The following is a 13,162-nucleotide window of genomic DNA, read 5'->3' on the forward strand; positions in this document are numbered from 1 at the left end:
GGTAGACTCTTGTACCATAAACATGTTGTCCTGAACAACATGGTTGGAAAGAAGATGCACCAATACTTCTCGTCTAGGTAATATGCATACATCGTCTATTTGTAATTTTCTATGCGGTCATTTGGATTGCCCGACCTATCGTACTTTGAAATTTCAGGTATATTTGTTCTTGTCGACAATTTGTATTCTCGTATACTTCTTATAAGGGGCGACTTGCTTGAACTCAAAACACGACAATGATTAGCATTTCTATTTACCTTCCGAAACGTGTTATTATCTGTTGCTTGTGGTGTCCATTGGATTTGTGGAATTTTTTGACTTCCCAAAATGGTCTAAGAAGTATATGTTGGTTGAGATTGCAGTTGCCAAAATGTCTAGTAATATGTGTATAGGAATCGGGATGGTAATTGGATGTACGATTGTACATCCCGTTGCAAGGGAGTTGTTGTTGCCAGATGTTGATGTAACAAGGGTGGTAGGAATTACATAGTTAAGTCATTTTTAGAGACCGGTTTTGATGGTTGTTTAGACATGTTCGGTCCTCCCATGCTAGAGCCATCTTCCGTTTTGACTGTGATCGATATTGCTTATCTTGCCTTTTTTTTCCTTTGGATGGTGACTAAGTATTAGGCTCCCCTTCGGCCTGAACCTATGACACGCTAGGTTAGAAAGCAGTAGCGACTAGCGAGGGATGAACCCCCAATATTGCTCTCCGATGACTATGTTTAATGTCAGGTAATAGTGTAGTAAAATTGCTTAAGATGAAAGAATTTTGCCTTTAGCGGAGTGTATCAAATTTCTTATATACAATGGGATGGTCTGGGTTCTTACTTCTTTAACAGGTGGTGCTTTTATCTGTAAGATGTAAGGGTTGTACCCTTCAATATAATAATACTGCATTTTCCATGTTTCCCATGATGTTGCATAAGGATTCATACGGGTGATTTTGTTGCCATAATATATTGCTTCACGGTTTAAGTGGTTAGGTGATGTCGAGCGTCATTGTATATGGGCCGACCCCATACAACATTATGTAGAAACTTGGTGGATAGAGGTGTAGAGTTCTTTTCTGCGCAGCTATTAAAAGAAAAACATGCATATTGACACTAATATATTTAGCTGAGGACACATGAAATACAATAACGTTTATATTCTAATTTGGATGTGACGTTTGTTTTACTTTGACTCGCCTTATTAGAAAATAACATCATCAAAATGTAAGCATATAACTTTTTCGGTATTAAATTGGAAAGACTTTCAAGAAACTATCACAAAAACAAAAGCTTACAATAAACTATGGGTGTTAAGTTTCTTATAACACATTAAGTATATCTTGTTATTTATATCTGTCGAAATTGGTGGGTTTGAATTTAATAAGTTTTTCGTCAAAGTTAAGGTTTCGTGGAGAAATTATCAAAAGAGCTAAATAGGAAACTTGGGTATTGTCTTTCACAACCTTCTATCATGGTAAATCAATAAGAACTTCAAATATTTATACAATCTGAAAAGTATTAATATTGACTTTTAATATTCTAGGCTTGACTTTCATGGCTTCTGTGCAGAAAACATAATGAAAGCTTGCTGAACTTTGCTTGTGTAGTTTGTAAAACCACATGATTTGATCAAGTCCTCTATCTCTTCTTCTGTTAAATAATTATAATTCCCAGAAATCCTCTGCCAAAAATAATAATAAGAAGAAGAAAAAAGTCATAGAACAATATTAATTTGTCAGGCTATTTCCAATGACGAGGATGAGGGTATTCATGTCTTTTTCACAAACTACTGATTGAGGGTAAGTCTTTGTGACTTTGTCCAACCTTTTTGGGTGGGACAAAAAAGTTGCTATTTTGTCTCATTAGTCCAACGCACACCACAGTATGTCTTGTCTTGTGTAACAAACATGCCATAAAATTACCAAATTGCCCTTACCCGGTCAAAAGGCCTTAGTATTGCAGGAGTTGATGAAGTTGATCGTAGAAATGTTGTCCCAACAAACACACCGCCACTTCGTAATATACGATTAATTTCTGCAATCTATAAAATGAAAAGCAAACAAAAGGCAAAACTCAATAAGAACTCAATAAAGTTTAGGGTTTAGAGAAAATTAAAGGATAATGATTCCAATCCATGGAAATGAGAATAGTTTGCCTTAATCCATTTATAACTCATATATATGATGATTTATTTTTTTACTTAATCAAGTAAGCTACATATAAATGTTTCTTTTTTACTTAACTCACGAAAAAAAAAAAAAAAAAAAAAAAAAAACGACTTAATAGAGAAAGTAATGAAAACGAGGCTTTCCTAATGTTGAATTTTTTTATGATCAACTTACAATTCATATAATGAGTAGACTGATTTTAGACATGTAAATATAATCATACTAATAGCGACTATGAATAAAAGATACTAGAGTTGACCCTAAAAGTCAAAGGGTAACTTACTGCATTCGAAGGGGATGGCCAACAATGCAAAGCCGCACCAGCATGAACTGCATCAATTGAACCTGATGAGAATGGAAGCCTGGAAACATCTGCCCTTACTAGTGCAAGATTTCTGTAATTTTTAAGTAAAAAAAATGAGTTTATTGTGATGAAAATATTTAAGCCTGTCTTTGGGTCTTTGCTACATGGGACACGAGGCGACTAGACAAACTTTTTAGAGCTATTCGATATCAATGCCTGTCCCATCTTGTTTCACATTTTTAAGTGGGACAAAAAATAACAATTTTTGTCCCATTCACATGGGTCCTAGTCTAACTGTCTAAGTCCCACCTAATTTTTTGTCTTATTCCCAAAAAGGTGGGAGAAAGACCATGTGGGTGCTGGTCCCAATTAGGAATTTTTGTCTTATTCCCAAAAAAGTGGGAAAATTAGGAGGGACCGAGACTCAGACCCATATGTGTGCCGGTCCCAATTAGGAATTTTTGACTTATTCCCAAAAAGGTGGGACCCATGTAGGAATTTTTGTCCTACTGACTACTGACATATGTCAGTTTCACAGGGTCCACCACCTTTTTGGTGGAACGAAAAGTAGGAATTTTTGTCCAATTAACATCAGTGGTAATCCAATGCATGCCAAATGCAGTATAACTTTATTTGTTATGTCATGTCCTGTGTGACAGACACAGCCTGAGGGAAATAGGGAAGAGGATATACTTACGAGCTTGAAATTGTATCGTCAAGTTTTATAAAATCATAACATTGACGGAGCATATTTTCAGAAAAATCAAGAGCGATGACTTTTGAGTAAATTCCTGATTTTGCAAACTTGCGGGAAAATAAACCGCTTCCACAACTAACATCTACTAAAGTTCCACCTTCTGTTGGTTTGAAGTAGTCTTGAGCCATGTTGAACTACAAAATGAGAATTTTAAGTAAGAATCATTGAAAATGGTAAAAATCACAATGTACTAAGAATCAATGGGTCCCACAGGGAAACATCAGGAGGTAAATCACAATGTCACCAAAACAAACTAAGTTGTCCCACAGTTGATGCATTTAGGGAGAAATTAGTGTCTACACATAGTTCAAGAGAAGCATTCAGCTATTGATCAATGTCTTAAATACCCTTGAAGAATGGTAGAAGATCATTGAATCTTTATAATGATGGCGTTTTGGTAATTATATGAAAATTGGTCCGAGTTGGAGAAAAGTTTAAATGAAGAAGAAATGGAATAAGCAAGGAATGAGTGATTACATTCTATGATCATGTTTGGTTGTCTATAGGATTGGAATGAATTTTCCATATTTTATGTATATACACTGTATAGTTTTATCTCTAATCTTTAAACAATTTAATTACAATTAATGAACTTTTATCTAATAATAATAATAATAAATTAAAACTAAGAAAAGCTCACTAAATCCAAAACTGAAAACACATTTTCTTGTTACTTCTATAGAATAATGTTGTAGTTTAATTAAAATCATGAAAAAAAGACCTTGTGTGATTATAAAGTATATAAATAAAAATGGTTTATATTGCAAATTTTCATTCCATCCCAAAATGGAATGAAGAAAACACACTTGACTAAGGAATGAAAACCAACAATTTGAAAGGAATCACATTCCTTCATTAATGGTCCATTCCATTCCATTAGGCAAGACAAACAACTTTTTTTAATTCGATGGAATGAACCATTCCGTTCCTTTGTTGTACCAAACCCTACCTTATGTAGTGTTTGGTATGATGGAATCAGAGGAGGACTAAAGTGGTTATTCCATTGGAATGAAAAAAATAATGTGGTTTTTAGTGCATCATGGAATGGAATGAAAAATTGCAATATAAACCATTTTAATTTATGCAAACTCTATAACACTAATTTTTTTTTTTTTTTAAATTCACAACTTTATTTTTAAAGATAACTACAAAATTTTATTTTTTATTATAATCTTAATTGGGTTTAACCATTTTAATGAGCTTCTATTATGTTAAGTAGAGTAACATAACACATTCTATTCACATTTATCATAAAAAATTCATTCCATTCCTAGAGGCCAACCAAACATGATTATGGAATGTAATGACTCATTCCATTACCTTGCTTATTGCATTACACCATCCATTCCATTCTTTCATCATTCAATTCCATTCCATTCCATTAAAACAAACATTCCCTTTGACTAACAACAAAAAATCAAATGAACTAACCTCTTCATCTGGGCCAGGAAAGCCACTAAGGTTAAAATTTTGACGCCATCCTCGTTCATACAAAAATGAAACCAATGGACTCCTAATGAAAAAGATACGTGTCAATGTTTACCACTTATCAAAATTTAAATTAAAAAAAAAAAGTATTCTAATTTCTAACCGAAATAACTCAGTACGAGATGGTTGAATTTCAACATAATCTTTTGCTCCAGCAATTACAGTAAGATCAAGATACATGTTTTTACTTGAATATGATTTATTGCACTTTCCACATTTGAAACCAGATCGATAGATTGCTGGCCTGCAAGTTTGACCGATTTTAAGTCAAACACTAGAGTCGAATCATGTGAATATGATTGTGTTACCAAATCAATTGGAAATTTGACAAAAATTTAACTTACAAATTGAAACCTGGAGGACCTTTTCTTGTAAGTGGTTCGAAACACACAGGGCATGAGAACAAATCACGTTCGCCTAAATCTTGAAGTTGAGTGATTGCTTCCTGTAATAATGAAGTGTTTTTTGTAAATACTATGCTCAAAACAAGAGTTGAATCAATTAATAATATGTACAGATTATATAGGCACCCCCAAAAAGAATGTTGATCACAGAAACTATTAAGCAAATATACACAATCAAGACAAAGTACAACTAGAACCCTAAAAATCGAATCAAAAATTCAACTTTCTATCCAATTACATTTCAAATTGCAAAATAATCTCTAAACACACAAACACCGAGACTTTTTAACAAGATTTAGGGACTTTAATACGCTCATAATCAAGAAACGAACTACGATAAACAGATTTTGTATCACGAATTACAACTGTTTGTGCTTTTGTCTAAGACAGAGAGAGAGTACCGATACTGTAGCAACGAGGTCGGAAGTCGCTCGAATTCTTAAAGACGGGTATCGGAGGGAAGAACTTAAGTGGGTATACTTAAAAGGAGAAGGGGATTTAGGAATTAATAAGGTACGATGATGAATAGGGCGGAGCAAATGATTAACAGAGGAAGAGGAGGTTGAGGCCATTAGGTGAATTTATGGATCTTTATCTGGTTTTCTTTTGTTGAATTGGCGTCGAATGTATACAAAGAGACCTATATATAATGGTAATTTCATGATGGAGACGAAGAGTGAAGAAATTTCTTGTTTTTGTTTCATGGGTTTTTGTTTCGGTGTGTTTATGTGGTGATCAAGAGACCAGGTGAGAGAGAGAAATCTTTATGGAACAAAAGAGACCATCGTTTTCTTTAGAGGATGCTCAATTGCCACATCTTACATTGCCATGCCATAACTAACCGTTCTTTACTAAAATTATAGATAATATCAATAGTACCCAAATATATTAAAGATTTTTGACAAAACTTCAAAAATGGTCCTTATGGTTTTTGAAAATATCAAGTTTAGTCCCTAATTTCAAAAAACCTTACAGATGGTCCTTGTGGTTTCAAAACTTTTAACAGATGGTCTTTTTCGCTAACTCCGTTAACATTTGACCGTGCAGTGAAGGGCATTTCTGTCATTTCACAACCACAGGGACCCTTTATGAAGTTTTGCCTTATTTTGTAAAAAAAAATAATAATAATTATTTAATATTAAAGGGCCCTCTCTCTCTCTCTCTCTCTCTCTCTCTCTCTCTCTCTCTCTCTTCCTTTCCAGTTTTTCTTCACCACCGGCCAAGAAGGGGCTGCCGACCATCAGAGTTGCCTCGCCTTTCCGGGCCTCCTCCACCCTCCTCCGTCGAATCTGTGATGCCGACAATGGAATCTTCTATGTTCGTCAAACACCAGCAAGAACAATGTCTGATTTGTGTAAGTTCTAGGATAAACTTCCGTCATCTTGTTTTATGGTGAATTCAATTGCATCGATTCTCTTGAAGTAATCTTCAGTCAGGGGGAATTTCATGATTGAAGCACCACGATACACCATTGTTCACCCAATTTTCAATCTATATGACAAAACTTAATTACCTGATGTCCACTTTCATTAACAAGATCGAAGTTTTGTCCACGATACACCACTGTTCACCCATTCGTTCCCAACCACCGCCAGTTTTAGAACCAGATGCAGAACCATCTACAAATCTGTATTGTAAAGACGATGAATTACGCAAATTGAAGCTGTTAGCCAGTTACAACTAGGGCTAGACAACACCAACAATGGCAACAAGCAAGGAACAATACAAAATTGAGTTACATGATAGTAATATGTTCTACCTAGAACATTAGGGCATTTTGACAATTTCAATTTTTTCATATAGAAAGAACGGGAAATAGATATCGTCAATTGAGTATTCACCTGAATGGACTCATCTGGACTTCCTTCAATCATATTTACAAGGTTGTATTCACAGGTTACAGCTAATAAGGTGTAAGATCTCGAAATATCAAGAGTAAAGTTGAAGGGTTAAAAGAGTAAATTGGCAAGGGCAACTCAGCGAGTCCACGAGTGGACTCGGCGAGTAGGATCGCGATTTTGGTCGCATGTTAAGTGGCCGACTCGACGAGTCGGCGGCTGGACTCGGCTAGTAGGCGCTGAGTGGAGAAAGCCCTAATTTTGGAGGATGAGCCCTATATAAAGGACATTATACCCTCTCCCCAGCCTCCTTACCTTCCCTTAAGTCCAGTAAACCCTAGAAAAGCGATTGTGAAGGATTGGAGTGCAATTGAATCTTTGAAAAGAGATTTGGAGGAAGATCTTGGAGAGTTGGGAGGCTTGGAGCAAGGGGATTTGCCTGGATTCAGATTTATCTGTTGTTGGGGCATCCTTTTGCGGTATAATTTCGTTCTTGGGCTGTTATTCTTCTAAATCCATTATTCTTGGTATGTTTGGGAGGTTTAGCTTGTGGTATCTTGAGTTTGAAGAGCAGATCTGAGGTTGCTACCTCAGATCTGGAGTGGAGGAGGTCTAAAGTGCATTAAAGTCCCTGTTCTTGAGTGATTAGTGATGTCATCATGTCCCAAACCCTAGCCCTAAAGTGTAATATGCCTAGATCTCTTTGGATTCACGTAAAGTTTGCCACTTTACGTGATGGATAGGTTGTAGGAAGCTAGATCTACGTTTTGGATCAATTGCATGGCCTGGAAGGTTCTGTTTGGGATGAGATCTGGAGGTACTCGGCGAGTCACAAAGGTGTACTCGGCGAGTTGCTTGAAGATGGTTTGGAACTCGGCGAGTTGGAAGAACAACTCAGCGAGTAGATTGAAGATAGCCTTAGACTCAGCGAGTCAGTTCTTGGACTCAGCGAGTCTGGTCGTGAGGTCCAAGTTTCTTCTGGTTGAGCTGTGACTCGGTGAGTCAAGGGATGACTCGGTGAGTAGAGTGAGGAAGGACTCAGAGTTGCTGGATTCGGCGAGTCTTAGGGTAACTCGGCGAATTAAGTCGCGGATGGGGATAGATTCTTTGAGAGTTATGGTATGGTTATGGGTTAGTGATGGGAATTTCATTGGTTATCATTCATGAGGGTTGTTAGTGGAAATCTAGCATTGGTCTGAAGGCCGGGTAGCATATGCTTTCTGAGGAGTGGTTAGCTGCAGATTGAGTTTCTTTCGAGCGGGATGATCAGTGTGGAAATGTGATTTTTGTGAAGGTTGTTAGTGCTAGTGGGAGTCAGTCTGCGTGTAAGTGTTGGTTCTGTGCAGGGTTGTTTTGGGAGGTCGGTGATAGCGACCGGTGGTTGATAATCATTGCTATAAGTGGGGGAGAATTGGAAAATTATCCGGAAGATCGATGAGCATGTGAGGTTTCTTAGCTGTTTGGGATTCAGCAGTGTTCTGTCAGCCCAGAGCGTAGGCTGCTTTGAGTAAGTGGCAGGCATGCGAGGCGGGATACAAACCTAGGGCATTTGATTGTGGAGGGCCTGGGATCAGGCCGGGATCGATTATGTATGAGATAGAGTTCGGAACCCCTAGAGGGCTAGAACAGTATGCATGGGAGGATTTCCCGGAGAGATAGCTCGGAATGATGAATGTTACTTGAGTGGTCTGGATAGACTGAAGGCCGATAGGCGTACCAGTCAGGCCGAAGGCTCGGAGAACGGTCCAGCCAGACTGAAGGCACTGAGAGCGGTCCAGATTGGCTGAAGGTTCTTAGAGTGGTCCAGATTGGCTGAAGGCCTGTTAAGGCGGTCCAGTCATGCTGAAGACTCTGCAGGTGTTGTTAGATCGGTTCAAGGAAATGGATTGAGTATGTTACGATGTGTTAGCATTAGAAGGTCTGGCCACGGGTATTGATCTTGATTAGTGGAGATAGTGTATGGACTCGAGAGTCCTTGCGAGCAGATTCATAGCATGTGTGTTGCATGGATAGCGGTTATGCTATAAAGGAGCGGTATAACGTTGGGCGAGCACCGTGGCACTTGTCGTAGTGACAAAGCGGCCAAGTGGATTTCCTTGGTAAGGGAAAGAGAGAGAGGAATGTAACTCCGAGAGGGAGTGTAAATTCACGGAAGTGAAAGCAGCAGCGCAAGATTATGATTGGAATGGTCCAATTGCGGTCATCGAGCAGCATGTTTGCGGCAATGGTATGGGATCACATCCGGTTTGGGATGTCTGCTGAGGTCGCGGAAGGAATTCCGTGGGTGTAGAGCCAAGAGGCTCGGAAGGGATGCAGGGAGGGAGTCTTGGGCTCTTAGTGTGATTCTGATCAGGGAATTGTATATGTAGTAGTGGTTCATCCTGGGGGATGTTTGGAGATGTCGTCAGTGTGACGGGTTTTCCCAACCCGAGAGTGCTAGGGATAGTTCAGCATGTGCATGCGATTGCAAGAGAAGAACTCATGGGAGTTGCTCCGAGGCTGAAGAATGTGTCATTCTGTTAGCAGGGTGTGGATAAAGTTGGACTCGGACCAGGAACCTGGCGGTTTAGGGTTATATCCTAGCTCGTAAGAGTCAAGTGATTGTGGTGATCAGGATCGAGAAAAGTGTTGGATTAATGTCTAAGTCCATAACTATAATTGGTAAGACTTGACCCGACCCGGCATGGTCCATTTGGGTTGGATACCATCATGCACTTGGATAGACTATAATGAGAGAAATAAGACACTAATGGTTATTAATATATTATAAGTTCTAGTATATTAATAATAAGAATAATGAGATTATTTAATTAGTATTGATCAAGAGTTAATCTAGGATTAATTAAGTGATCAAAAGAAGACTAATTAAATATATGGGTTGATTGTGTAAATCATCCATACTTGTATAGTGGGCTAATGCTCCATGGATAATCAAGTTGGGCTAAAACCCATAGGATGGTCCATGGATGCTCCATGGTGTATTTGAACCCATGGATCCAAGGAAATGGAAAGTCATGACAATTAGGGTTTGCCCTAATTGTAACACTATATAAAGATATTATTCTTGGCAAAATCGGCCACTAGTATGATTCTAGAGAGGGCTAGCCGATTTCATGAGTTGTAGAATTCTCTCAAGCTATTCTAAGTGTTTTGATGATTGTAATTCCATTTGAGGTGTCATACTTGGGGCACTAGGCACTCAAGCTTCATGAAGACTTTCTACACCAAAAAGGTATGTGTTCTATCTTGCTATAGTTATTGTTTTGTATGCTAGATTAGGATAATACCTTGGATGTTCATATTTGCATGTATAATAGAGAAAACATAGATCCAAGGTATTTAGGGTTGCATGTACACTTAGGAGTGTTAGAATGCTCAAAACCCAACAGTGGTATCAGAGCCTAGGCTTGTTTTCTTGTTATATTTGCAAAAGGAGCTGAAAAAACAAGTTTTGATGCTGTCTGCCCAGCAGACTCGCCGAGTCCATGAATGGACTCGCCGAGTCCAAGGCAAAAAGCATCCAACTCGCCGAGTTGGTTCGTGCACTCGACGAGTTGGACCCCCAGACAGCATAAACTCGACTGTTTTGGCTAGAAATGGACTAGGAGCATTACCCTAAGTTGTTTTTGAACTTATAAACTTGTTTTTGATGTGGTAATGTTCATGCTAATCCATTTTCAAAGATAATTGTCAATAGATTCATGTTTTGTATTAGTTTAAGGTTTAGACTAATTACATGAAAAAGTTTGATTTGAATTATCTTGTTCTTATGAGTTGCTTAGATTAATAGAAATGTTGAGTGAAATAGTTGTTTTCAATCCAAATTAATCTAAGAGTTGATTCTAAAATGTGTTTGTGTAACTTGTCCTCAAGTTATATGAAAAGTCACATTTAAGTTTCATAAAATTCATAAGAGTTGGCAATGGTTACAAAATGAAGAGACTTGTGTCATTGAATAATTTTTATGACTCCATAACTTGTCCTCAAGTTATGAAAGTTCAAGAGTCACTTCATTAAAAGAAAAATATGTAACCATAATTAAATCCATAAGTTATAAAATAAAGAAAAAGTTAGTTCTTTTATTAGTTTAAAGTCTTCCATAACTTGTCCTCAAGTTATGGAACTTGAAGAGTTTTTGGATTAAAACTACTTTAAACACATAAGTTATGGAATTAATTAGTTTTGAATAGTTTCAAAACTTGCCCTCAAGTTTTGGAATTTGAAAAGTTTTCACTTATGAATACTTTAATTCCAAGTTAGCCCTTAGAATTTTAAAAGTTAAAATTCAACCCTTATACTTTATAATATTATAAGTTAATAATATATATATGTATAAGAGTAAAGTCTGTCTTACCGCTAGTACGCCTCATTCACGAAGCCGGTCTATAAGGTGGGTATAAGGTTGTTGCCTATAAAATGGCAACTTAATGGGTGTCCACTCTCACCCACCGCTTGCTTGACCGGTGGAGGGTCGTTAGCCGAACGGGTTTGACAAGACTATAATTCTCCTTCATTAAAAGTATTAATGATAATACTAAGTAACTAAACTCTTAATAATACCCAATCTTAGTTACTTAGGAAAAATGTGAATAAGGTGCTAACCCATGAAATTACACTTTGCACTTTGTTTAAGTCGGTTGGTGGAGCGTGTGTGGTTAACCGGCACACTAACTCGTATTTAACAAGGTAGGTAAAGGGTAACTTAATGTTTATCATAGTATCGATGGAGCGTGTGTGGTTAACCGGCACATCGATTGAGGGGTAATTTATTAAGGGTACCAAGTGATTTGCATGGTTACTTCACACCTTGTTTTGTGATCCTCGGCATCCCAGTCACAAAACCTGAAGGGCACACTCGAGATTGAAACATGCCTTTGAAAAGTTCAATGAATCTCAAAGATCTAGGAGTTTCAAAACCAATTAAAACCTAATAATACATTTCGTTTATCTTGGTGGAAATTGGTGAATCGTCATTCACCTACCTTCAAATATTTTATAGCTTGGATTACGGCATACCTCTTCTAAGTTATAAAATAGTTTGTTGGGTCCTAGCCTTAATATTTCATATTGGGTGTCATATTAAGGACTTTAAATCAACTATCTTGAATATCTCCCAAAAGATGTCTGGTTTAGACACCTATGATCTTCCCAAATCTCTTGAAACAAGGTTTCCTAATGAGGTTGATGTCCCATGGATATCATACTTCTTTCTCCTCCTCCAATCATTCTCCCTAACCCACAAGTTCTTGAAAAGCTTAAGGTCACTCAAAGCCCTATTGGCAAGGCAAGGTCTAGGTGTGGTCACATCTTGGAGATGTAGTCACATATTGACAAGCCGGGAGAGTTGGGTGTCAAAGTCTTGAGAAAGTCGATGGTTCAATCACTTTCTAAGTCACATAGTGAGTTCCTTTGGGACACCTATGAAACAGACTATGACAAGACCCTTAATGATCTTATCTATTTGTTAAGATCAACTTCCTTAAAACTTGATGGACATTGACAATAGTGACACAGGAAATCCCGGAAAGCATTCTCTTCCCAATGGAAAGGGATCGGCCATAGTCAAATCGGTTGACCAAATGGCAAAGAGAAAAACTAAGTCTGTGATAGTCCCATGTACCATTATCAAAGGGTCCATATGTTTATGTTGCCAAAGGAAGGGGCATTGGTTGTGAAGCTGCCAAATTTACCTAAGGATGTTAAAGTCAATAAGTTTGACTCTACTTCAGGTAAAGTCCACTATCTAACTCTGTTAAGTTTCTATTATGAGATTCTTGATATATGATGTGACTAGGTCACATGGTGATGTTTTAAGAATCAAAGAAAGGTGAAGAAACTTAAAGAAAGAATATGCTGAATCTGATGGCGTAGATGGATTTCTATCGCGTAGTTTGAAGATCGGATTCTTGAGCTACTTCTTAGGAGTTATGAGATGTTGCTTAGGAATAGATAACAACAAGTTTTCATGTGCTTATGGATTGTAAGGATAAGTTTTTTCCGCAAAGTTTTAAAATAAAAGAAAATTTTTTGATTTTATTTATTTTAAAATATCCTTACAATGGCATTTGAGGGAAAATTGTTGCTTATATGATTCCATTAATAGCAAGAGTGGAAATATGAAATTGATTCTTCCATTTGTGGTAATGTCTAAATTTACCAAATAAGGAAAGATTCTCATCAACCAAATTTCAATTGGACCGGAACTTGGAA

The 13,162-nt window shown here is 37.3% G+C and overlaps 1 protein-coding gene across 1 annotated transcript; it reads right to left on the bottom strand.

The window, feature by feature from the left end:
* Window positions 1-1,442: 1,442 nt before the first annotated feature.
* LOC111882247 (uncharacterized methyltransferase At2g41040, chloroplastic) lies at window positions 1,443-5,939 on the bottom strand. Its single transcript, XM_023878604.3, has 8 exons — window positions 5,516-5,939; window positions 5,055-5,155; window positions 4,814-4,954; window positions 4,654-4,735; window positions 3,163-3,356; window positions 2,445-2,556; window positions 1,930-2,034; window positions 1,443-1,674 (listed from the first exon to the last, which is right to left on the bottom strand). Exons 1-8 carry the CDS (start codon window positions 5,684-5,686, stop codon window positions 1,546-1,548), a joined length of 1,035 nt encoding a protein of 344 aa, XP_023734372.1. The 5' UTR covers window positions 5,687-5,939; the 3' UTR covers window positions 1,443-1,545.
* Between the last annotated feature and the right edge of the window lie 7,223 nt (window positions 5,940-13,162).

Source organism: Lactuca sativa, chromosome 7, assembly GCF_002870075.4.
Source record: "Lactuca sativa cultivar Salinas chromosome 7, Lsat_Salinas_v11, whole genome shotgun sequence".
Classification (NCBI taxonomy): Eukaryota; Viridiplantae; Streptophyta; class Magnoliopsida; order Asterales; family Asteraceae; genus Lactuca; species Lactuca sativa.

Excerpts from the sequence above, each read along its gene's own strand:
- LOC111882247 (XM_023878604.3), bottom strand. The coding sequence starts at position 5,686 with ATGGCCTCAACCTCCTCTTCCTCTGTTAATCATTTGCTCCGCCCTATT. Across the intron at positions 4,955-5,054 it reads GGTCCTCCAGGTTTCAATTT|GCCAGCAATCTATCGATCTG; the intron begins GTAAGTTAAATT and ends TCAAACTTGCAG. Across the intron at positions 3,357-4,653 it reads TTCCTGGCCCAGATGAAGAG|TTCAACATGGCTCAAGACTA; the intron begins GTTAGTTCATTT and ends CTCATTTTGTAG.